Source organism: Diceros bicornis, chromosome 5 (genome assembly GCF_020826845.1).
Source record: "Diceros bicornis minor isolate mBicDic1 chromosome 5, mDicBic1.mat.cur, whole genome shotgun sequence".
NCBI classification, from domain to species: domain Eukaryota; kingdom Metazoa; phylum Chordata; class Mammalia; order Perissodactyla; family Rhinocerotidae; genus Diceros; species Diceros bicornis.
The window spans coordinates 79033409-79055107 of NC_080744.1; the positions used below are offsets into that span (position 1 = coordinate 79033409).

Genomic DNA, 21699 nt, shown 5'->3' on the forward strand with positions numbered 1-21699 from the left:
GTTGCGCTGTGGGGGATCTGGGAAGCCTGATGGTTCTCCCACATGCCATTTTTAAAAAACATATTCCAGATCATAAACCTCCCCATTCGTGAGTCAGCAGATGGCATGTGCAGCATTTGTCATGTGGGGCTTCTCCCTCTACGTGATTAACTTCCCCTCTCCCATCCTTGGGGACAGGAGTGAGTGCCTGGCAGGTGTGGCGGGAACTTGCGTGCTGACCTGATACACGTGTCTGCTTAGATCTGTAGCCTCATGCGAGGGGGCATCGCGGAGCGAGGCGGTGTCCGTGTCGGCCACCGCATCATCGAGATCAACGGGCAGAGCGTGGTGGCCACAGCCCACGAGAAGATAGTCCAGGCTCTGTCCAACTCTGTTGGGGAGGTAAGACCACGCTGATCCCCTGCCCTGTCATTTTCCTGAAGAAACCATCCGAGTCTAGGGGCATCTGGGCCCAGACATTTCCGTGACCAATGTCTAACCCGAGGGGGTGTATGAGGTGTTTGAGAAAGCCATTGGTCCCCGCCCTTCTCAGGAGAGCCTGTCCCTGCCCGGACCTCAAGCTTGTTCTGCTGGTTGGTGTCCTCCCATCTTGACATCTGCGAGCCACCCCCTTTCCAGGCAGCCCTGGGCATCAGCTGATCTGGCCGGGCTGTCCCCCTCACTCAGAGAGTGCCCATGACAAGGGTGAGCAGAGTGGCAGGTGGCGTGCTTTTGGCTGTCCTGTTCTAGCTGTTTAACTGTGCAGCACACGGGAGGGCAAAGGGAGGGGACAGAGGTCCTCTGACACTGTTTCTGGAATTGGATGAGCCCCGCCCTCTGCAGGACCCACCCTGCCAGGGCCTGAGGCTCTGGCCCCCACGGAAGTGGGGCCGTCCCTCTGCCCACTGCCTGCTTCTTCCTGCCCACAGAGCCGGCCAGCTGTGGCTGCTTGTCCCTTTCCTGCTTCGCTGGCTTTAACCTTCCTTCTCTAGTTCTTTCTGGCATCAGTGCGATGCCAGCGTGAGGATGGACGAGGGTATGGAGGGGAGGGGCACAGGTTTCCTCAGGGAGCTCACGGTGAACAGGGGGACTCCGGGTGAGAAGTAAGATGCTAGAGTGGGTGACACTGTAGTGCCACTGTGGTGTGCCTGGGAAGGAGACCACACCCAGTGTGTGTGTGTGCGTGTGTGTCACGGTGAGTGAGGGTGTGTGAAAGGGCCAGTCAGAGTGAATGGAGTGAGGGTCTCCCTGGGAGAAGTGTGGGAGGCTGAGACAGAGCTGAAGAGGTGGGTCGGCAGAGGGGACAGTTGTGAAGGGTGCAGGTGCTGGCTTGGGAGCTTGGGTTTGATCGAGGGCTGTGGGGAGCCCTGGGGAATTTTGAACGGGACAGCAGCATGCTCAGAGTCTGTGGCAGTGCCGGGGAAGAGGGCGTGGTTCCATCATGGCAGCCTGTGGGGTGGGGCAGGCTCTGCCTTGGCCCCTGGGTGGGATGGTGTTTCCCGAGGGGGCTTGAGATCACATCCTTTCCTGGTGTCACATCAGCATGCTCAGGATTTTGTGACTCTACCAGGGCTGGGGAGGAGGCCGGTTTTCCCCTGGATTGGTGGTGGCAGATGCCTGGCTCTCAGGAGGGAGAGGGGGCCAGGTAGGCGCCATTAGCCTCCTTTTACAAATGGCTTCAGAGAAAGGAAAATCCAATTTTCCTAATTACATGCTTTGAAATGGCTGCCCCAGTGGGGCGATCAGCGTCACACCTACGAAGAAATCAATCAGGTGGATCAGTCGGGTGGAGGAGTCGGGCCTGGGGTGATGAGAGAGGTTTCCAGCTCTTCAGACCTGAGATGAACTGATATTCAAAAAGGCGCAAAAGCGGGCCGAGGCTGTGTTCAGGCCGGCCGCCGGACCTCACACTTGCCTGGCCAGGGCTGGGAGATTCAAGTGTCTGCCTGCATTTTCCATCATCCCTGAGCACCTTTGGAAAACTGGTCACTGATAAACAAGACTTGAAGTTCTGATGAGCCTTGGGGGTGGGTTTCAGACTGAGGAATTGCAGACAATGAATCTTCTGATGGGAAAAGGCATACTGGGGGGATGAGGGAGATAGCATCTAAATTGATGGAACAGATGCTGGTGGTGGGGGAGGCTGGGGAGCATGTGTGACAATAAGAAAACACGTCTGCAAAATTGGCCTTTCTGGGTTGGTCAGACGAGGGCCTGAGACCTGCTTGCCGGAGGAAGGGCAGACCTGGGGGGCGGCTGCACCCCTGGCCCACCTCTCGCTGGGCACCGAGAGGGTGAGGCCAGCAGCGCCCATGCCAGCCAGACCTCCCAGAGCCAGCCCACCTGCAGCGTCCTGAGCCTGGCGGTCCTACTAGAGCAGAGCTGAGGGGATGGCAGAAGCACAGCCCACCCTCTCTTTGCCTCCAGTGGTTTAGTTTCTTCCTGCCAGTGCCCTTGAGGGATTTTGGGGTGCGTGCCCCACACGGCCAGTCTCCCTGGAGAGCGGTCTTGTGTCTTGCTTGTGTACACAGCCCCCCTTGGAGCCAGGGAGTGAGGCCAGGCCCTGGCCTGATCCCCAGAGGATGGGGGCCCTCAGAGAGCAGGTTCCCAGCCCCAGAACACTCGCTTCCTCCAGGTCCATGGGAAGGACTGTGTGGCCTTCACCCCCTCCTCACTGACACCAGGCCTACACCTGGCAGTTTCTGCAGAGGCCTGGGCACCCCCTGCCTGCCCCCAGCCGGCTGGGCAAACTGTAGTCACAGTTAAAAGTCTGATGTTTCGTCCCTCTGGTGTTGGCTTGAGTAGAAGGGAAAACTAGCACGTGACCGTGTGGGAAAGGTCAGAGTGAGGAGACGCCTTCCAAATCACCACAGGCAGGTCCTTCTGCGTCCTTCACTCTAAAGCTGGTATTTTACACAGAAAACCCCAGGGATTTTCTCAGCCAGTGGGGCAGGGATGTTTGTGTTCAGTTGATTGCAGGAGGGGAGGAGGGAGGGAGAGCTGGTTCAGCCCTGCTTTTGTTGACAGATCCACATGAAGACCATGCCCGCCGCCATGTTCAGGCTCCTCACGGGCCAGGAGACCCCGCTGTACATCTAGGCCGCCAGCCTGTAGTGCCCAGCCCGCCCGGGCCTGCAGGAGCCGAGGCCCAACCCAGGACCTGACCCCTGACCCCACAGCCCACCAAGGACACTGGCTCCCCTAAAGGGCGTGCCCTCAACACCTACTCTTTTTTGGACAAAAAGGGGTATGTCTTTATCAAAGGAGCGTCACAGGAACCAGTCTTTGTAGAACGTTGAGTATTTTGCCACATCCTGCATTTCCTCGTCTCGACTGCCCAGTGTGTCTGTTTGTCCCTCTGTGGTGTGGAGTGTGTCTTGCTCCCTGAAGCCGTGGAGGGCGGACGTGGGTGCCTCTGGAGGTGGCTGTGAAGGGAGTCCTCGAGGACAGTGAGCTCGTGGGGTGGCAGTGATGGCTCCTCCTGCCCCTTTGGCTGGAGGTCAGGGTCCTTCGGGGGGAGGGCACCCCGACAGCACCGAACCGGCTGATTTGGCTGCTGCCTTCTCGGCGGGAGTGTGGGCAGCCCAGCTCTCAGGATGTGACTTGTTATTGAATTTGGGAACATGTGATTGTATTTAACGAGAAAGGCGACGTTCCTGAGTTAAATAAAAGATGATGGCCTCAACAGCGAAACTCCATATTTATTTAGATAATGCCACTGTTTTGATTTTTATTTTGACAAGATGTTCTTCAGACTTTAGGGTTTTCCCGACAACCTGTCACCAGTCACCACACCCGCTGCTCATGTCCTCACCTCTCCCGAGTCTCTCTGGGCTTCCCTGGACTCCTCCCTCCCTGCGGCTGCCAATCCCCCAAGGCCTCCCCACTGGGCGGGCGGGCTCGCCCTCCTCCCAGGGGCAGGGAGAGCAGCGGGGCATTGCCCTCGGTCTGCACATGCACCCACACACGTGCTCCCCCCACAAAAGAAAACAAAACCCACATCAGAAAGCGCAACCCCTGCCATTCCTGGGGCAGCCAGTCGTGGGCGCGGGTCACTTGGGGAGCCAGCGCCATCGCGGTGAGCAGTATTCGAGTGTGTGTAGATGAAATGAAATGTAGTCTAGTTCAGTTCGAGATCAGTGTTAGCCGACATCATTTTGTCTGGAAGTCTCTTTTTTTGGCCCAGGCCTTGAAGAATACACTGTGACTTAAGAAGCCTTACCATGCAGTAACTAAAGCTTTAGGATTACTGTATTCAAGGAGTGCCCTGTGTGTTGCATGCAGCCGACCTTAGGAAGACTCGCTAATATCACTAATAAACCTGACGTCATGACGAAAAGCTGTTCGTGTGGCTGGTTTGTTAACCGAGAGCGGATGCCTGACTTCCCTCTAACTTCCCGCTTCACACTGTGGCTCTTTGAAGATGCCCCGTGGTGACCACATCCCCTCTGGGTCTGGGGCCTCGGAGGAGGCTCTCTCCAGTGAGGGCAGAGGTAGGTGGTCCAGGCGCCAGGTGTCAGGCTATCAGTGGTGACAGGTCAGAAGGCCCGCCCTGCCCACCCTATCCCAGGGAGGAGACAGGCTGCCGACTAATTGGATGAGGGTGAGAGGGAGCCTGGGGCTTCTTCTGATGTGTGTAAAACAGAAAGTTGGACCACCTGTCCCAGCGCCTTCCCTTTACCTGTAGGGTCCTTTGCAGCCTGTCTCAAATAATCACAGGAATTGGCAGCACTCCCACCTCTGACCTTTCTCTGTGGCCACCGTCCTGGTGTCATCCGGTATGGGGAAGCAGGGGTGAATGTGGGCTTTGGTCAGAAGGCCTGGGGGTGTGTCCCAGTGTGTTAGCCTGGGGACCTTGGACAAGTAGGACCCCTTCTCTGGCCGCCCATAAGCAATCCTTGCTCCATGCTGTGAGGAGGCGCTTCGCAGCTAGTGGCCCACACTTGGGTGATGAGAAGAATGTCAGGTAAGTAAAAGCTGGAGGGAAGGGGCCTCGGCTCAGAAAAGGCGTAGGTCCTCCCAAGGGGTAGGTCTCTGCAGTGCCCAAGACAAGAAATCTAAATTAATTAAGGAGCTTTGAGCCAGGGGCCTGCATTCCTCCCGGAAGCCTCGGATGTTGCATGCGTGGAGGGGCGGCTGTGGGCCAGCGTCAGCAGGACCTGTGCGCGTCCGGGCATGTACCCTCTCCCCCTCATGCCCCCAGGAGCTGACCTTCCTTCTCCAGAAGGATACTGGCAAACAGTTGGGTGGCCATCGTGAGCCCAGCCTGAGCCCTCCCTCGGGACCCTGGTCATCAGCCGCACACGTGGGCCCTCAGCTTCTGTCTCTGTCCCAATTAGACCCCAGAGACACAGAGACCAGAAATAGTTTTTATTAAAACACTGATCATTATGAAAACACCTTGAGGTACATTAAATAAATACAACCTTCAAGTTGTACAAACAGGTCTCCTGTGGCTTGAAAACAATTTTCTATAAATTCTGCCTTAATAGCAGCATCTGTAAATCAATGCAGCTGAGGGGGGAAAAGACATCCATTTGAAATAAGCTTTCTGTTACATGATTTGTTAGAAGCTTTTGATTTGTATCGTCGTCGCCAGCTGAGGGAGACCTTAAGTCCTCGTGAAGGATGAGAGTCCCCCCGCCCTTATTGGCCACAGAGTTGGGGGTGCAGAGCTCACCCACTCAGCATCCTGGCAGCCCTCGGACCAGGGTCAAACGGCAGTGTCCGGACAGGCTCTGGCCCCCTTCGGATCTCAGAGAGGGCAGGGAGAGTGCCCAGGACCCGGGCCTGTGTGGGGGGGAGGGGGGGAGTTGGGGGGGGGGGTGTCCCATGCCTCGGCTTCCTAGTACAGCCTGTCCAGTTCTGCCCTGGCCTGCTGATATGCTAAGGAGAGCGGGGAGAACAGGGCCCAGCTGGAGGGGGAGAGGGACCCTTTCAGATGCCAAGAGCGCGAGGCTCCCGGGTGAGAGACGGTGCACGAGGGAGAGGGTGGACACCAGCCTTCCCCTTTGGCCACGCGCCCACATGGTCTGGGGCTCCTGGTTCCTGGATGCTGCTGAGCAGAGCAGGGTCAAGGGCACCAGAGCTGGCGAGTCGGGTCCCTGGCCCATTCCTAGTGGCTCTACTGGCACCGCTCTCTTCCAGGACCTTTCCTGGTAGCCAGGAGCCTGGGCCCCCGCTAGAACCCACGTGGACCACTGCGGGCCCTGAGCAGGAGGGCCACGCCCCCTCGCCATCCTGACAGCACTGTTTCTAGGAGGCAGAAGATTCTAGCTCAGTGGTATAAAATGAGGTACAGTTTCCTCATCTGCAGGATGGAGTTGCTATGAGAGCGAATACAAAACAGCGTGAGAGGGCGTGTGAAGGGCAGAGCACTCAGAACCTCCAAGACCATGGGCTTTGGGCCAGAGTACCTGCTTGCACCTAAGTGGAGGCACAGCCTGTGGCAGAAGTCCAGGTGGCAGAAAAGATACTGTCTCGCTGTAGGGAGGAGAAGCAAAGAACACGGAGCACGAGGCCAGGCGCTCACCCTGGCTGCCCAGTAAAAATACTGATGCTGAGTTCCACCCCAGAGGTGGGGGTGGGGAGGGTAAAGGTTGGCCTCGCCCGAATTGCAGCTGGGTCCCGGGTCTGACAACTGCAGGCTTAGCCCACCCGAGGGCTCGGCCCAGGGACCACTGTGTGGACCGCCCCCCCAAGCAGAGAAACCCCTGCAGCCTGCTAATCTCTGGCTCCCTCCCCAGAGATGCTGACAGAGGCCCTGATTCAGAGGCAGGGGTGTGGGGGCCATTAACGCTTTGCCAGCAGGCTCAGGGGAGGCCACGTGGAAAAACCGTCAATTAACTCGACCTGCGAGGGGACTTGCTTTGGGGGACTTCAAAAGCCCTCAGGAGAAAAATAGAGAATAGATCTCCCGTTTTACAGTCTGAATAAAGTGCTCATAAATTCATCTCTGGTATGTCTCTAGTGGGAAAGTTCTGGTTGTCATCAAAAGGCCTGATTTATATTTTTCCAGCTCTCTCACCTCTGGGAGGCAATGAATGACCGATAACATTAGTGACGCACTCGGAGTGTTCGCAGCTGGCTGTCACTGAGGGCTTCCACTCCTCAGTTCCCGGGGGCTCAGGGTGTCTGAGCTGGAAACCCTCCCTGCTGCCTCCTTCCCAGCCTCCACCCACACAGATGCACCCCCAGCACATTGGCTACAGTGGGGCACAGAGCAGAGGGCAGGGCAGCATGTGGCCCCCCAATTGCCAGGCACTGAGCAGTGGTGAGCACCTGTCCATCCTCCCTCTGCACTCCGGTGCCAGGCCCGTGGGCTGTATGTTGGGAACGTCGGGCTCTGGGCTGCCTTGTCCATGCAGGGGCCACTGGCCACAGTTACAGTTCAGATGCTAGTGGCTGCCGCTGTGGATGGCACAGGCACGGGCAGTCCCATGGCTGCAGAAAGTTGCCTCCAGGACAGTGCTGCTCCAGGGCTGCTGCTGGGAAGCAGCTGCTGTGGATGTTGCCAGAACATGAGGGGCGGGGTGCCCAACTTGCCGTTGCAGAGGAGACTGGTCCAGGCTGCTTCTGCATACCCAGCTCAGTGGTGTTTTATGGAAATAAATGATTAACAACCTGCGTCCTCCAACATGGACATAGCTGCTGATACCTGGCAGGGGAAGGGAAGGGACCACTCCGGGCCATCAGAGCCCTGCTTCCTGAGGAGGTGCACGTATTCCATAGGGGCAGGCCTCTTCCCCCAGACGCCCACCCACCGACGCCATTCTGGAAGGCAGACACTGGAAACCCCCAAAGGGGCTTGCCACGGGCGCTTATTGTTAGGGATCAAGTAACAACTAAGAGTCAGCTCCGTACTGGAACCAGTTTAAGAGTGGGAAACAGCAGAGAGAGAGCCAGACAGCAAGCAGTGAAGGCACCCCACAGAATGAGGGCTGAGATGGGAGGCCCGGGAGACGGGGTGATGGGGGGCGGTCTCTCAAAGCCCCTTGCCACCCCAGTCTGCTTCCTGGGGGTGGCCAGGCCACAGCGCGGTCCCGCATTGTATCATATTTGATCTCACAAAAGCCCTGTGGGCAGAAAGCTGGGCCCGGGCTGCCATCTGTGCTGGAATTACCTATTTTTTTCCAAGTCAGCATAAGATGATAAAAGGTTGATCACTGAGCGATACAAACCACGTGGGAAAATGGTCTCATGACGTGATGTCAGTGTCTGTCCACTTAACACTGAACTGACTCAGGGTGGGGGAGAAGCCTGTGTTTTGATGGCCCTGATTTTGAAGATACTTAGTGTCTTTAGTTACATGAGTGTCACCTGTCACTGTATTCCTGTAATGCTGGTTAGTTCAAGGTGCTACATGCCTGACAAAACCAAAGAGTTCACGATGGACATGAGAGTCGTTTTCTGTCTTACTGGAATATAGGAAGTGTCATCCCACGAGAACAACTGATCAGCCCCCTGAAGAGAAGGAACAGGAGTCCCCTCCTGAGCCACCAGGAGACACTCTGGGGCTGCAGGCCTCCCACCTGAGAGCACAGTGGCCTCTGGCAGGACAGTTTGGCACCAGGCCTGTCCATGTCCACGTCTAGACCTGTGGCTCGTTCACACCTGGTCCAGAACACCGGTGCTGAAGACGGCCTCCTCCACGGGGCACTCTTCAGAGGTCACCACTGAGCGGATGGCGCCCACCACATGCCGCACCTCGGGAGGGAGGGCACAGTTTGAGTGTTCCAAAAATTTAGCCACCAAAACCCTGGCATCTGCGTAGGCCTTGCTGTCCACTAAAGAGTGCGGCCGCTCTTTGGAGACCATCTGTAAGGCCTCTGGCTTTAACCGCTGGTGGATTTTCCAGGCATCTGGTTCCCCAGAGGGTGAAAGCTGGTGCCGACAAGCACCGGTGGCCATGACAGAGCGAGATAGGGAAACTAAAAATCAAGGGAAAAGATAAAATCTGAAAACAACCAAAACCAAAACAAAACAAAAGGCAGCTATTAAATAAATTCTTTAAAAAGCAAACATAAGCATGCTCGGGACAGGCCTTCTGCTGGGATTTCTGGGTTCCTGACCCGTGCTCTGGGTGAGCCCCTGCTTCCTGTGTCCCCTCGTCCCCTACGTGGCCTGCCCCTCCCAGCCCTGAGTTAAGCCAGCATTAACCTAGAGGGGCTGCAGCCTCCGGGGCTGGAGGACTGGAGACGGGGCAAAATGCGAAGCAGGCTGGGGAGAGAAAGGTGGTGTAGGGTAGGCGTCCCCCTTCCATGGGCCTCTCTGTTAGAAATCCTGAGCTCACAGAGGGCTGACCCTTCTCAGCCTTCCCCAGCTCAATGACCTTTGCCCTTGTGGGTCTGATGGCATCTAGAGATGGGTCTGCCTTACGACCAGAGCTGGGGATGGTCGAGGGGCAATGAGAGCCCCCCTCCGCCATGTCAAGGGTAGACAGCAGCCACCTGTCAATGGGCAGCAGAGCTCAGAGCACCCAGTGCCCTGCTCCCAGTGCCCGCCAGGCCAAGGGCTGGGAAATAGCACCAGCCCTCAACAGGGCCCACAGCCACTCTGGATGACCCACAGGACCAACACTGGTCTGATGGTGCCTCCAGAGAAAGCCAGCTCCAGGCGGTCAGCTGTGGCCGAGTCACCAAGGACCAGATTAAGGCCTGACTTGCCCACTCTATGTTTCAAGTCACACACAGGAAACATATTCTGGGTGGTCTGGGATATTTTTGGTGGCAATGAGCAAATCCGGCAATTAAGCATGAGAAACTGTAAAAAACTCACATGTGAGGCCAGTCTCCCCTCAAAATAGAATCTCATAAATACAGTGAAACAAGCAGCTTCTAATATCTTCCACCAAGAGAGAAGGGAATGCGGTTCTTTCAAAGCCCAGAGAGCTGAGGAACCCACGTTCCTGGGTGACTCTGTGAGAGACTGGATTTAGACACTAGTCACCCCTCTGTCCCCCCAGTTCACAGCACGTGTCAAAGTGTTTTAGAAAAGAAGCGTCTCACCGGTCCCCAGGGCCGCCTGGGACAGCCCTGCTTCGAGGTCCTGGCTGCGGGAGGGAGCGTGGGAAGAGGCAGCGCCTTAACCAGAAAGAGATTCAGTTAACACATGAAAGGGAAAAAGGAATTCCAAAAGGATAGCATTATAATGGCCCTCCTGTGGCTAAGAAATATATTTTAGATGACAGACAAGCGAAAAAGGAAAACTCTGAAACTTAAGCAAACCTGAGCACAGATGAAACTGGAACAGCCCTGCAGCTGCAGCCACCATGGGGCTGGCAGCGTCCCCGGGGCCCTTTACTTCCTCAGCTCAGCCAGGGCAGCGCAGGGGCCAGTGCTACAGGCAAACCCAACGCCCATCATCCGAATGCCCATCCACATCCGAGGGTCTCCAGAGACCTGGGGAGGCACGTGCTTTCGACGTGCGGAACATTAGGGGTCTCGTCCAGCCAAGAGGAGGCGGAGGGCACAGGGCATGTGGCGGGATGCAGAGAAGGCATGGTGACAACTTGTAATCAAGGCACCTCTTCCCTTCTTCTCCATCTCTGAAGTGTCACGGTTTGCAGAATATGAATCTCACTGAGGGGGACAGGCCACAGAAAGCCATCGGGGGCACAGAGCAGACCCTCAAGTGCGTGAGATCCTCCCCACAACCTCAGTGTGCGAACGTCAACAGGTGTGGCCCTGAGAGGATAGAGAGAGGGTCTGATCCTGGAACACACCAGCAGAGGGGGCGCCTTCTCTACAAGAGGGCTGGCACCTGACTGTCGGCGGGGAGGGCGGAGAGAGGAAAGCTGGCCAGGAGCCCGCAGATGCACAATCTGACACGTTCCTCCAGGAGGCACTGCCAGGCTGCTGACCTTTGTGGGTTCCTGGTTCCTTCCAGGGATGCAGTTCTCCCAGGGCACGGATGGGCTCTAGTCTATTTGGGGTTCTTCTGGACAAGACCACACAGGGGAGACTGTTCCAGACCCCCACTGGGTCTCATCAGGGTTCTGCCACTTCCACTTTGTGAGTCCCCACTGTGATGGCATTGCAGTCTAAAAGCCCCCCAAGTTTGACTGGCAAGCACACTGCCATCCTCCCCCTCAAAAGACAGCAACACAGGAGGGGTCTGGTTCTCCAACTTCAGGTGCACAAGACCCCCGGGGAGCTGGTGTGAAATGCAAATTCCTGGGCCACTAGGCACAGGGACTGTGGTACCAGGTCCTACAGCCCAGGGAGGGCACTGCTCGCTCTTAAGAGTCACATGGGGCGATTGTGACACAAGCTCCAGGATACACACAGAGCGCTGCCAAGGGTGCGCATGAGTGCCGTTGAAAACACATGCGTGTCTGCCTGAGGCACCCCGGGCTGGAGGACACCCACCCACCCAGCGCTGTCACTGAGACAGCCACGCCTTACAGGCCCTGGGTCCCACCAGACAACTAAGCAGGCCCTGGCATTTCCCACAGGTGCGCAGCCCAGGCTAGTCCTGGGGGGAGTCAACAAGGCTGATGGATAGATATAGCCTGTGGTCACCTGCCTGACCCTAGGCCCTTCCCGGGCCCCAGGGCTGGGTGCAGCCAGTAGGCTAATGTTGGGGGCTGGCTAACCCTCCAGTTGGGCTCTCGTCACCGCAAACCTTCCACGTCCCCTCTCCCCGTCCCTGGCCAGAGTAGTCAGCCTGGTGGGGGCAGAGCAGGGACTCCAGACGGTCCAACCCCTTAGGGGCCTCGGACATCAAGACCACATTCCCAGTGTGGCCCCTGGGCACAGGTCTCAGCGCCTGGCTTGGACTCTCAGGGGTCACTGAGGCCTGCTGTGTCCAGGGCAGAGCCGGGCACACGCTGGGGACACAGGTGGGCAGGGCCAGCCGTACCTGCTGTGCCAGACGTGCACGAGGTGGGGTCGCTGGCGGAGCGAGCCACGCGTCCGGGACCCAGCTGCGCCCGCGTGCCCTGGTCTGGGCCCTCCAGGGACGCGTGGCCGTGGCGCTGGGCAGGCGGCAGAGGTGGTGGGGCGCCCAGAGGGCCATCGGGGGACGCGAGGCTCGGGCCCGGTGTGGTGGTGCCCTCGGTTGCTGGGAGGCTTGCTCTGTCAGCCGGCACTGCAAGGCAAGGACACAGCGTTAGCTCTGGCGCCAGGTGACCACAGAGCCATCCCGACGCAGGGACAGCACCTGCCCACGGGCTTGTCGGATCAGAGGGCAAAAAGCACGGCCTCCTGGAGCCCTCCCAGGGGGCCTGGGCAACCTGCCCTTCCAACCCCAAACCCAGACAAACCCTGTCACCTTGGGGGCACAGAACCACTGAACAGGCTGACAAATGCTCTGTGGTACACAAAGGTTGGGGTGTACCAGATGATCTCCCAAGAATCATTCCAGAAGGGGTGCGGGGGTGGGGGACTTAGACCCTTCACACTCCACAAGAGATGAAAGTCAGAAACCAGCGACACCTCCCATCCGGGGCATCCCCTGGGGGGTCTGAAGTCTAGGAAGGTGGGGGGCAAGGGATGCTTGATGAACAGGGCCCAAGCCGAGAAAGGGGGTGGCTCTGAGGGACATCGGGACATCCCAGCCAGGTCTTGTTGGGCCTGCGAACCTGCCCGCCCCACGCACAGGGTGCAACCCGGGGCTTGGAGTGCAGCCCCTCGGTGAAGCAGGTGGGTACCCAGCCCAGACTACGCCTGCCTGGTTCTCAGAGCCCTCAGTGTCAGCCTCACCCAAGCTGTCAGGAATGCAAATTCTCAGCCCCAGGAGACCCAGTGAATCAGACACTCTGGGGCTGGGCCTAGCCATCAGGGTTTGAACAGGCCCCCAGGGGGTTCTCATGCCCTCTAAGTGTGCGAACCACTGCTCTAGACCTGTGATGCTGCTGGGCTGGGCTCAGGCCCCTTAGTATCCAAGGGAGGCACCCCAGGGGGCTGGATCAGAGCCTGTTTTAACAGGATCCCAGGGGACCTGCACACAATCAGGCTTGAGAAGCGCTGCTCCCCACACCAGACAACCTCAGAGCTCCCTTCCGCAGGCTCCTCACCTCGCTGGGCTAGGTTTTCCAGGTGAGTGGCCCACCTCGGGGACACTTCGGAAGAATCACAGCAGCCTGAACTCTCCAGGGGTGGGAGGCTTTGGGGTCTGTTCTTTCCATCCCTTTCTGTGGGTCCTGACCAGGAACCTGTGCAAGGCCTTACTGTTTCCAGGTGCTCCATGTGCCCTGATACCTGGGAGCTTGCCCTGTGCCAAGGGCTTTACCAGCGACCTCCTACTTAATCCTCACTGCCCAACCAGGTTACCCCCATTCCACAGCTGAGGAAACTCGACTGACAGAGGGGAAGGGAAGAGGGTCACAGGCCACCAAGTGGTGGAGCTGGCTGGAAGCAGCCCCATTCTAGAGCACCCCTGCTTAACTACCTTCCACTGTCTACTGCTGCCCCCTCAATAAATGCTTTGGAACAATTAGCAGTCCATTTGGGAAAACAGAAAGACGAACCAGACCTCACAAATCATATGCAAAAAAAAAAAATTCTTCAGGATGATTACTCCTTTTCTTTTTTAAGATGCCATAAGAATAGTAGTAGAAAATACATGAGAATAAATCCACAACCTTGGGGTGGAGAAAGACTTTGTAAACATGACAAGAAACCATGAATGAAAAGCTTGATAAATTTGACAACGAAAAAAATGATAAAACTGTGTGTGGCAAAAGGCATCATTAACAGGGGAAAGCAAAGCACAAAGTGGAAACGCATACCCGTAATGAATACAAGTGTTCTTGTATTCATTCACAAGAATGTGTCAAGAACTCTGACACATTTCCCCACATCTTTACTTAACAAATTTTTCTTATAAATCTACAAAAAAACAACACTGCAAGAGAAAAAAATGGACCAAACACTGACCTACGAGAGCTCAATAAACATGTAAACAGTTTCAAACTCAATAATGTTTGTGTGTGTCATGTTCACCTATAAGGGTGACAAAGATCATCAGGATGACAATGTCATGGGAGTGTCATAAACACTGTTGGTTGGTATATAAGCTAGTAATAAAAGCTTTCCAGAACACAACGTGGCCAGTACATCCAAACCTGACACACACCTTCCCTTGGACGGAGCAACTTCCCCGTTGGAATTTATTCCAAGGAAATAATTGGGCAAGTACTCAAAGCTGGATGTATACATGCAGAAAAGAAAAAACACCTTCCTGGATCATTAGACAACTTCAAACCTAGAAATTGTATTATTAACACTATCAAAATCTTACCAAAATTACACAGCAGTATATTACAATTATTTTGAATACTATTCATTCCTGCTGGTTTCTCTTGATCCCAATTTTCTCTCTCTCTCTTTTCTGAAGCTTCATTGAGGTGTAACTGACATACAAACACCCTGTACATATTTACTATATGCAGTTTGACGAGGTTGGACATATGTGCACACCCTTGATCCCAGTTTCCTTAATGTCAGTGATAATCCAGTGGCTGATTCCTTGGGGAAACGGAGTCACAGAGAGGCAGATGCGACTTAGCTCTGAATACATATAATTAATAGGAACTTACAAAATTAGGGTAACGTTCCAGGAAAAGCTCATGGCCCTAGGCTGGTAACTCTCATTTCTGCACACCCTCACCTTGGGTTGTGTGCCTCTGTTTTACAGAATTCATAATCCTAGTGGACTTCCAGTTTTTCACCTAACAGATCACAAGCATTTTTCCTAATTAATACATAAAATGTACATGTTTTCCTTGACTTTTATTAATAGAATTCATTGTCCCCATAAGTTTTTACTATTATGAAAAACACAACAACAATTTATTTTCATGCCTGGAGTTTTCTTTTTTTTTGCTTATTCCCCTAGGCAGTTCCAGAAGTGTGATCACCACATCTAACAGCATAAACATTTTTATGGCTCTTTATCTAAAATGCTTTGTCAAAGGGGTGGGCTGGTTTAGAAGGTGACAGTCAGGGCTGAGCGTAGCAGCCTCTGTGAGGCCTTGCCACCATCCACATCCTCATTGCTATTGTGTTATTTTAATAGGAAAAACAATACCAGAATCTCCAAAAAAAAAAATTCCAGAGCTAATAAGTGAGTTCAGCAAGGTTGCAGGATACAAGATCAACACACGAGAAGGAATCACATTGGTATCACAGTCAATCACATCTACTAACAATGAACACCAGAAACCAAAAGTGAAAACACAAGGCCATTGACATTTGCTTCAAAGAAAATGAAACACACAAGCACACACTTAATCAAACATGTCCAGGATCTGTGTGCTGAAAATGACAAACGCTGATGAAAGAAATCAAAGAAGATCCAAATCAACAGAGAGACACACTGTGTTCATGCATTGGAAGTCTCGGCTTCGGAAAGATGGCAATTCTACCCAAATTGCTCTACAGGTTTGATGCAGTTCCTATCAAAATCCCAGCAAGGTTTTTTGTAGACACAGACAAGCTGATTCTAAAATTGATATGGAAAGGGACAGGCCCTAGAGTAGCTAGAACAATCTTGACAAAGGAGAACGAAGTGGGAGGCATCACCATATTACTGCAGAGTGACAGTGATCAAGACAGTGTGGTATTGGCAGAGGACTGACTCACAGATCAGTGGAACAGAATAGAAGGCCGAGAAATAGACCATGCAACTATGCCCAACTGATTTTTGACAAAGGTGCAAAAGCAACCTCTGGAGCAATTGGACCTGCGTAGGCAAAAAAATGACCTTGACTCAACCTCACCCCATACAGAAATTACCTGGTGGGAGGCATCTTTTCTAAAGTTAAATCTGCTTGGCCTGCTGTCCAGTGAGCTCTGCCTTTCTCTGTACACTCCTGCCCAGCCTCAGGTCCTGCCCCTCTGCCGGGAGTCCGGGTATTGGAAGCACCCTTGAGTCTCTGGGTGAAGCCCAGTCAACTGCCCAGCTCCTGGGCAGTGGGGGGGCCCAGCCCTGCTGATCCTGCCGAAAAGCACCCCAGACTCTCTGTCCATCTCCTCCTGCCCTGACACCACAAACAGGAATGGGCTCCTTTGTTCCCAAGCTGCTTGGACTTTACAACCATGTTTTCCTCAAGAACTTGTGATTTGTAGGAGTCATGTGGCTGGAATGGGGGGAGGCCTGGCCGCAGGCCCCCTCAGCCCAAACTCTAGAACGTGTGGTCACTGCGACAGGGCCCTGAGACACACTGCACCCTGGAGTAGCCTCTGGGAAGGTCACTGGACACCACCTCTTAGACACAGCTTCTAATGGCTCCTTGGAGCCACCAATGGAAGGACTAGGGCACTTCCAAATCTAACCGCGGAGACGCGGGGTTTCTGCAACCCAGAGACAGCCTTGCAGAAGGATGGCCCTGCTTGTTTTTCCTAGATGTTAACTAAGACTTGGGGGTGATGGTGGGCAGAGAGAGCCCTGGGACTATAATCATGGTCCTTTCTGAGATCCTCACTCATCTCAAGAGTTAGCTTACTTTGGTCTCCAAATAAACCCACCCACATGAGCCTGCCTGGGCACCTCAAGAAGAAGGCTCCCTGGAAATGCCCAGCCCTTGTCCATTTGCTCCCTCTGCCACTAAGGATCGTCTGCTTTCCTGACACCTCAGACCACCTCGCTTGCCCTCAGCTCTGTACTGTGGCTCCCACTCCACATTCTGAGATCTGACTTCCCACATTTCTCCTTCAGTGCCCTCCAGGACACAACTTCAGCCTCCTGCTCTGAAGCCAGTGGGATCCCTCCGAGCCCAGCCCAGCCCCTTCTGAGGGAGGAGGCAAGTGGACATGAGCCTGGTACGATTTTTGTTCCGGAAAGCGTGGACCCAGATTGAGTCACGCTGTTCTTCAACCTTCAAGTGAGAGAGAAAGGGTGTGAGAGGGGAGGGAGCAAATCCCTCCCTGAGGAAGTAGGAAGTCTGCCAGGTATGACTCCTGGAAGCAGGTCAGGGAGGAAATGTGGAGAACTGATATGGTACTTAGCAGGAAAGCCTGGAGCAAATTCCATCCCCTTATAGAGTAAGAAATGGAGGGAGAGGAGTGGCAGGAGACGGAGAAAAGACATCCTTTGAAAAATAGAAACTTACTCTTTCAAATACTGAAAGGAGTAGGATTACCTTGAGCGCTGAAGCCAGCAGCGGCGTCTGCGTCTCCGGAGCTGGATTCGGTCACCTGCTGATCCATACTTGTAAGCTACAGCAGGAAACATAAGGCATTGAGTGGGTCATCAGTGGGATATGGGGTTATCTGCAGTCTGGAGGGGACATCACAATGGCTTCCAGAAATAAAGCTGACGTTCGAGCTTGTCTTCTAGTAAGAGGTACTGAGAGCCAGGCACTTCCACTTAAGCTACTCGCCCTTAAACCTATGGGATGGGGGGCGTGAGGCTGAAGACTCCCTCACCAAGGCCCAAACTGGTTTCTCTGACCCTTGGCGATCAGAGTGCTGCTCACTCCCGGAGAGCCCACCATGGCCAGGTACCCTCTGAGCCCACTCACCTTCCACTTATGGGCCCTGTTAGGGATGGACAGGCCACACAGGATCCTCCAGCATCACCGGAGAAGGCAGGTCAGGCCCTGCCCTCACTTCCAACCCCCTCCCCTCAACCGCTCTCCTCCCTGCTTCTACTCCAGAAGAATAAGGCCCCGGGGGGGGGGGGGGGGGGGGGGGGGGGGGACAGTCATGAGACTTGTTGTAATACTTTGGGCCAGCGCAGTTTGGACACAGGGTGGGCATTTAATAAATATTCTTGGCCTCAATGAGCTCCCAAACTCGCTCAGAGCTTGCATCTGCTGTCTCTTCCCTTTTGCCTTTTGCGGGTGGGATCAAGGGGATGCTCCCGAGGCCACCCCCACCCCCACCCCCCACCCCCTGCCTGAGCTCGGGCTCAGGGTCAGGTCCACATGGGGTAAGTGCCAGCTTGAAAGCGCCCCCAAGGCGCGGAGGAGCACACTGAGGCCGTTTGGTCCTGGTGGAGTGGGTGAAGCTCACATTGTGTGGGGCAGTCACCACACTTGCGCAGCTTTCTTTTTGAATGGATCATTCTGCCCAGAGGGGCTTCCGGGAGTCTGAGGGGGGAGGACCAGGCCTCCCTGCTGGCCAGGCATGGGGCGCATCTGCTCTGCGCCTGCCTGCCGGCTCTCTGCTCGGCAGGGGCCCGCCCTTGGCGAGCACATCTGCTCCATCGCGGCTCTAGGGACAACGGCCCCCACAGGCCGTGTGCCCGCCTGTGATGAACACTGTACACACCAGCCCCTGTGCTATCTCAGAAACGATTTCCGGATCCTCGTGTTATTTCAGAATCGCTTTGGGGACACGCTTGCAAATAATGAGCTCTGGGGGACGCCGGGGAAGGTGAGGCGGGCCCCTGCGGCGTGGTCCGATTCCAGCTCAGGTAATTACATTTCTGCCTCCCTGGTCCTCGGCACTTCAATCAGACAGCTGAGAGTCTTCATCTCCCCGCTTCCAACCAGGCGGCTGCCCCAGTGCCGGGCTGCGGGCCTCCCTCCACCCTCCACCGCAGCCGGGGCTGCGCGGGTGGGGGGCGAGAACTGCGCGGGCGGGCGCAGAAGACCCCGCGCTGCCTAAATGTCTCCTCTGATCCCAGTTAGCCGCTTTAGAATAACACCGTCCACGCCGGCGCTCCGGGTCAGGGGGAGGGAATGGGGGAGGGGGATTCTCGCGCCATCAGCACTCGCCTTCCCGGTCACTGTAATAACTACACCCAATAACCCATGTTGGAAATCTGTCAAGAATCTTCTGCTAAATCACACACAAAAAGAACAACGCCCTAAAGGTTTGTTTCCTTCCATAACTCCTCCTGTATCTAACCTTCTATTTGGCTCTATTTTTTTTCATTGCAGGGGTGGGTGGCAACTTCAGGACCTGCTGCCTGAAAAAAAAGCTGCTGGTAATAAAGAAATATAAATAAAACAAGAGAAATAAAATACACAGTGGGACAAGGTCGGGGGGAAATTGGATTTGTTTCATATTTCAGAGAAGCGTCACTGGCTTCCTTCTGGCTCCCGGTCAAATTTATTTCCACGAGGAGACAGTTCCAGGGAGCACATCTGTCACCTCTCTCAAGCAGGTGTCAAGGGTTTAATTTGAATTTGGCCTTCCCTGATGTCCAAAGCCACCTTGCCACACTAAAGCTGTGGGGCAAATAGCTGTTCAGTTCACACAGCATTTTCGATTAAATATGAAGGCAGTGGAAAAAGGTGGAGAAGAAATATATTTGTGGCGTGGAATTTCAGTCGAAATTTGAGTTTAGCAGTAAAGGCCCATAACACAGCTCTTGCAGGAGAGGGGCTGAGAGGGCTATTGAGAGGAGAGGCCCATGTCTAACAATGCGGGACACTCAAAGGCCTGCATTTATTTATTCCCAGATACGCTGTTTTGACCAGTTACTGTAATTAAAAAGTCAATTGGCATTTAGGCAAATAAGCCACATTCCCCTCATCCCCCTTTCTTTTAGGAAGCTCTGTGGAGAGGACACTGGCATGGAAATTCTGCCCTATTTCTGTAATGAGTTTCCCACTCCCGGGTTAGGTCAACCAGTTAGTACCAGATTTACAAAGAGCTGTTCTTCGGGGGTGTTATCAGCAATCATGGAAAATGTGTATTAAGATTTTAGGCTAGTGTCCCAAGGCAATCTTTGAAGATACTTTGCTTACAGATTTGAAAATGTAAAGGTCACTTTGTTTGAAAATATAAATAATAATTTTAGGACTTAGGATTGGTCACACCTGTCATGTCCATTGCCTTTCTCACGGTTTCTAGTCTCATGGCTCAGGTGTCCCTCCCCCCCACCATATTGCCACCAAAATTCTAAAGCACCGCTGGGTTACGTCAACCCCAAATGCCACACTCTTCAAAGGCACCTCTATAGTTTGACATCCAAGGTCAGAAAGTCTCTACTCAAATGATTTCAGGGAACCCCTTCATGTACCTTAAGCTCCCACAACCAGGCTCCACCCTTCCCCCATCCCAGGTGCCTTTGCCCAGGCTGTATCCCCCACGATGATCTTCTGCTCTGTTCACACGCCCCAATCCCACCCAAACTGTCAAGCCTGTTTTTCCTCTGAAGCCCCAAAGAAGCTTATTTGTCCCTGTCCTGTCACCACATGGGTCTCTCAGTTCCACGAGGAGGGGATTCTGTCCAGTTCATGGTTATCTATATAGCATGGAGTACTGCACAGTCTTATGTGGTCCGTGGAACATAAGCTTGTCATCCTCACTGGAATATCAAACTGGCAGATTCTCAATAACTTCCCTGCTATAGACAGAAATTCACTCCTTTGCATCTCGCCCAAAAGTTACAGTCTCGAGCCATGGGAAAGAGAATGACATTGCAAACGAAGTCAGAATGGACCACACCTGGGGCCAGTCCATGCAGAGGAATGGGTCAAAGGAATGGGCTCAGTCAAGGGGTGCTCTTTCTTCCCGCATTAAAAATCCTTCCAAATGAGCAGCACCCTCTGCCCCTGTACAGAGCCCAAACAGTGCATGCTTTGCTTTTCTGTCCGTCTGTCTTCCTTTCTTTATCCAAACAAGTGCGGATAGGCAATTTATATGCCATTTGTCCTAGTAAGGGGAAGTCATTAACCTCCTCCTCGCCCAGGGAGAAGGGGTTGTGCTGTAAAGGGGGCGGCTTCTTGCTATTGGGTCAGGCGGGAGGGCCGCCCCGGGGAGGGGGCAGCTGGCGGGCACAGCCTTCCCTCTGTGGATGGAATGGGTCTCATTGACTTGCGACTCCCAGAGGTGTCTGCAGAACTGAACAGTGCTGCTAGACCACGGAGTGAAAGAGACTGAGCCCGGCAAGGCACAGGCTGCCTCTCGAAGGGGAGGGCTGCAGGGGCCCTCCATCACCAGATGCTGCCCCCTCCCAGACCGGCGGCCCAAGAGAAAGTCCACATGGACGGACACGCTCGCCTCCAGTGGTCGTCCACAGATAATGTCAGTGCAGGCACTGGTAAGCTCGGAGTTTCTGAGCCAACAAAGCTAATACGAGACAGGCCTTTGCCCTTAAGGGTTTTCTCACCAAAATTCTGTGAAAGAAATATCCATTGAGAGAATTCCCAATAGTTTTGGAGAATGGTATCATAGTGGTCTTAGAACCAGTATTATCATCCTCTGATATATTCTATTTCTCAGAAAAAAAGAGTAAAATAGAGACAAAACACTCGGTATCCCTCTAGTGTGCAAGTGTGGGGTTGTGCATCAAATGTCACACCCATATCCAGAGGCCACCTTCCAGCATTCAGAGTCCTTGAAAGGCTCCACGTTCTGATCATCACTGGGGGGCTCTCATTGTCAGGATCCAGAAGCAAAGGGTTCTGAGGTGGGCAGCACCCAGTCCTCACGCTCTCCACAGGGTGGTGCACACAGAATCCTGAATCTTTCCACTGCATTCTCTCTTCTGGAAACAGGAGTAACAGCTTACCAAAGGGAGGATGGAGAGGCAGGCCGTAGTCGGTACCCTGCACGGAGCTGGAATTCTGCGACGGCAGCAAGCAGGGCTGCCACGCGGAGGGGGATGCGGCCGAGTTCCCTCCTCTCCCCAAGGCGGCCAGAGAATCACACACCCTTGTGGGCTTATCTGCCCCACTGCCTGGTGCCCCTGCTGGTTACAGGGTACAGCTGCCCATCTGCACACTCAGTCACCCTCCCCCTCCTGCCTTCCAGGGACTTCCCTCCCCTGCCCTGGGTCAGCTTGCCCCACCCTCTGGGCTCTGCCCTTTCCCTTGGT

At 54.5% G+C, this 21699-nt stretch overlaps 2 protein-coding genes across 9 annotated transcripts in view; one reads left to right on the forward strand and one right to left on the reverse strand.

Annotated features, from left to right (window-relative positions):
- The window catches only part of APBA2 (amyloid beta precursor protein binding family A member 2), a 230190-nt gene extending 226526 nt beyond the window's left edge, over window positions 1-3664 (forward strand). For 5 of the 6 annotated variants that reach the window (XM_058542280.1, XM_058542279.1, XM_058542281.1 and 2 more), the window contains 2 exons: window positions 241-381; window positions 3007-3664. In XM_058542280.1, coding sequence (XP_058398263.1) covers window positions 241-381; window positions 3007-3078 — 213 coding nt within the window. In that variant the 3' untranslated portion in view covers window positions 3079-3664. The remainder of the gene's footprint in view (window positions 1-240; window positions 382-3006) is intronic. The other variant, XM_058542283.1, reaches the window with a different exon arrangement.
- Window positions 3665-5816: 2152 nt separating this feature from the next.
- The window catches only part of ENTREP2 (endosomal transmembrane epsin interactor 2), a 443554-nt gene continuing 427671 nt past the window's right edge, over window positions 5817-21699 (reverse strand). For all 3 annotated transcript variants that reach the window (XM_058542294.1, XM_058542293.1, XM_058542295.1), the window contains 4 exons: window positions 17066-17141; window positions 11842-12069; window positions 9987-10061; window positions 5817-8909 (listed from right to left, as the gene is read on the reverse strand). In XM_058542294.1, coding sequence (XP_058398277.1) covers window positions 8587-8909; window positions 9987-10061; window positions 11842-12069; window positions 17066-17141 — 702 coding nt within the window. In that variant the 3' untranslated portion in view covers window positions 5817-8586. The remainder of the gene's footprint in view (window positions 8910-9986; window positions 10062-11841; window positions 12070-17065; window positions 17142-21699) is intronic.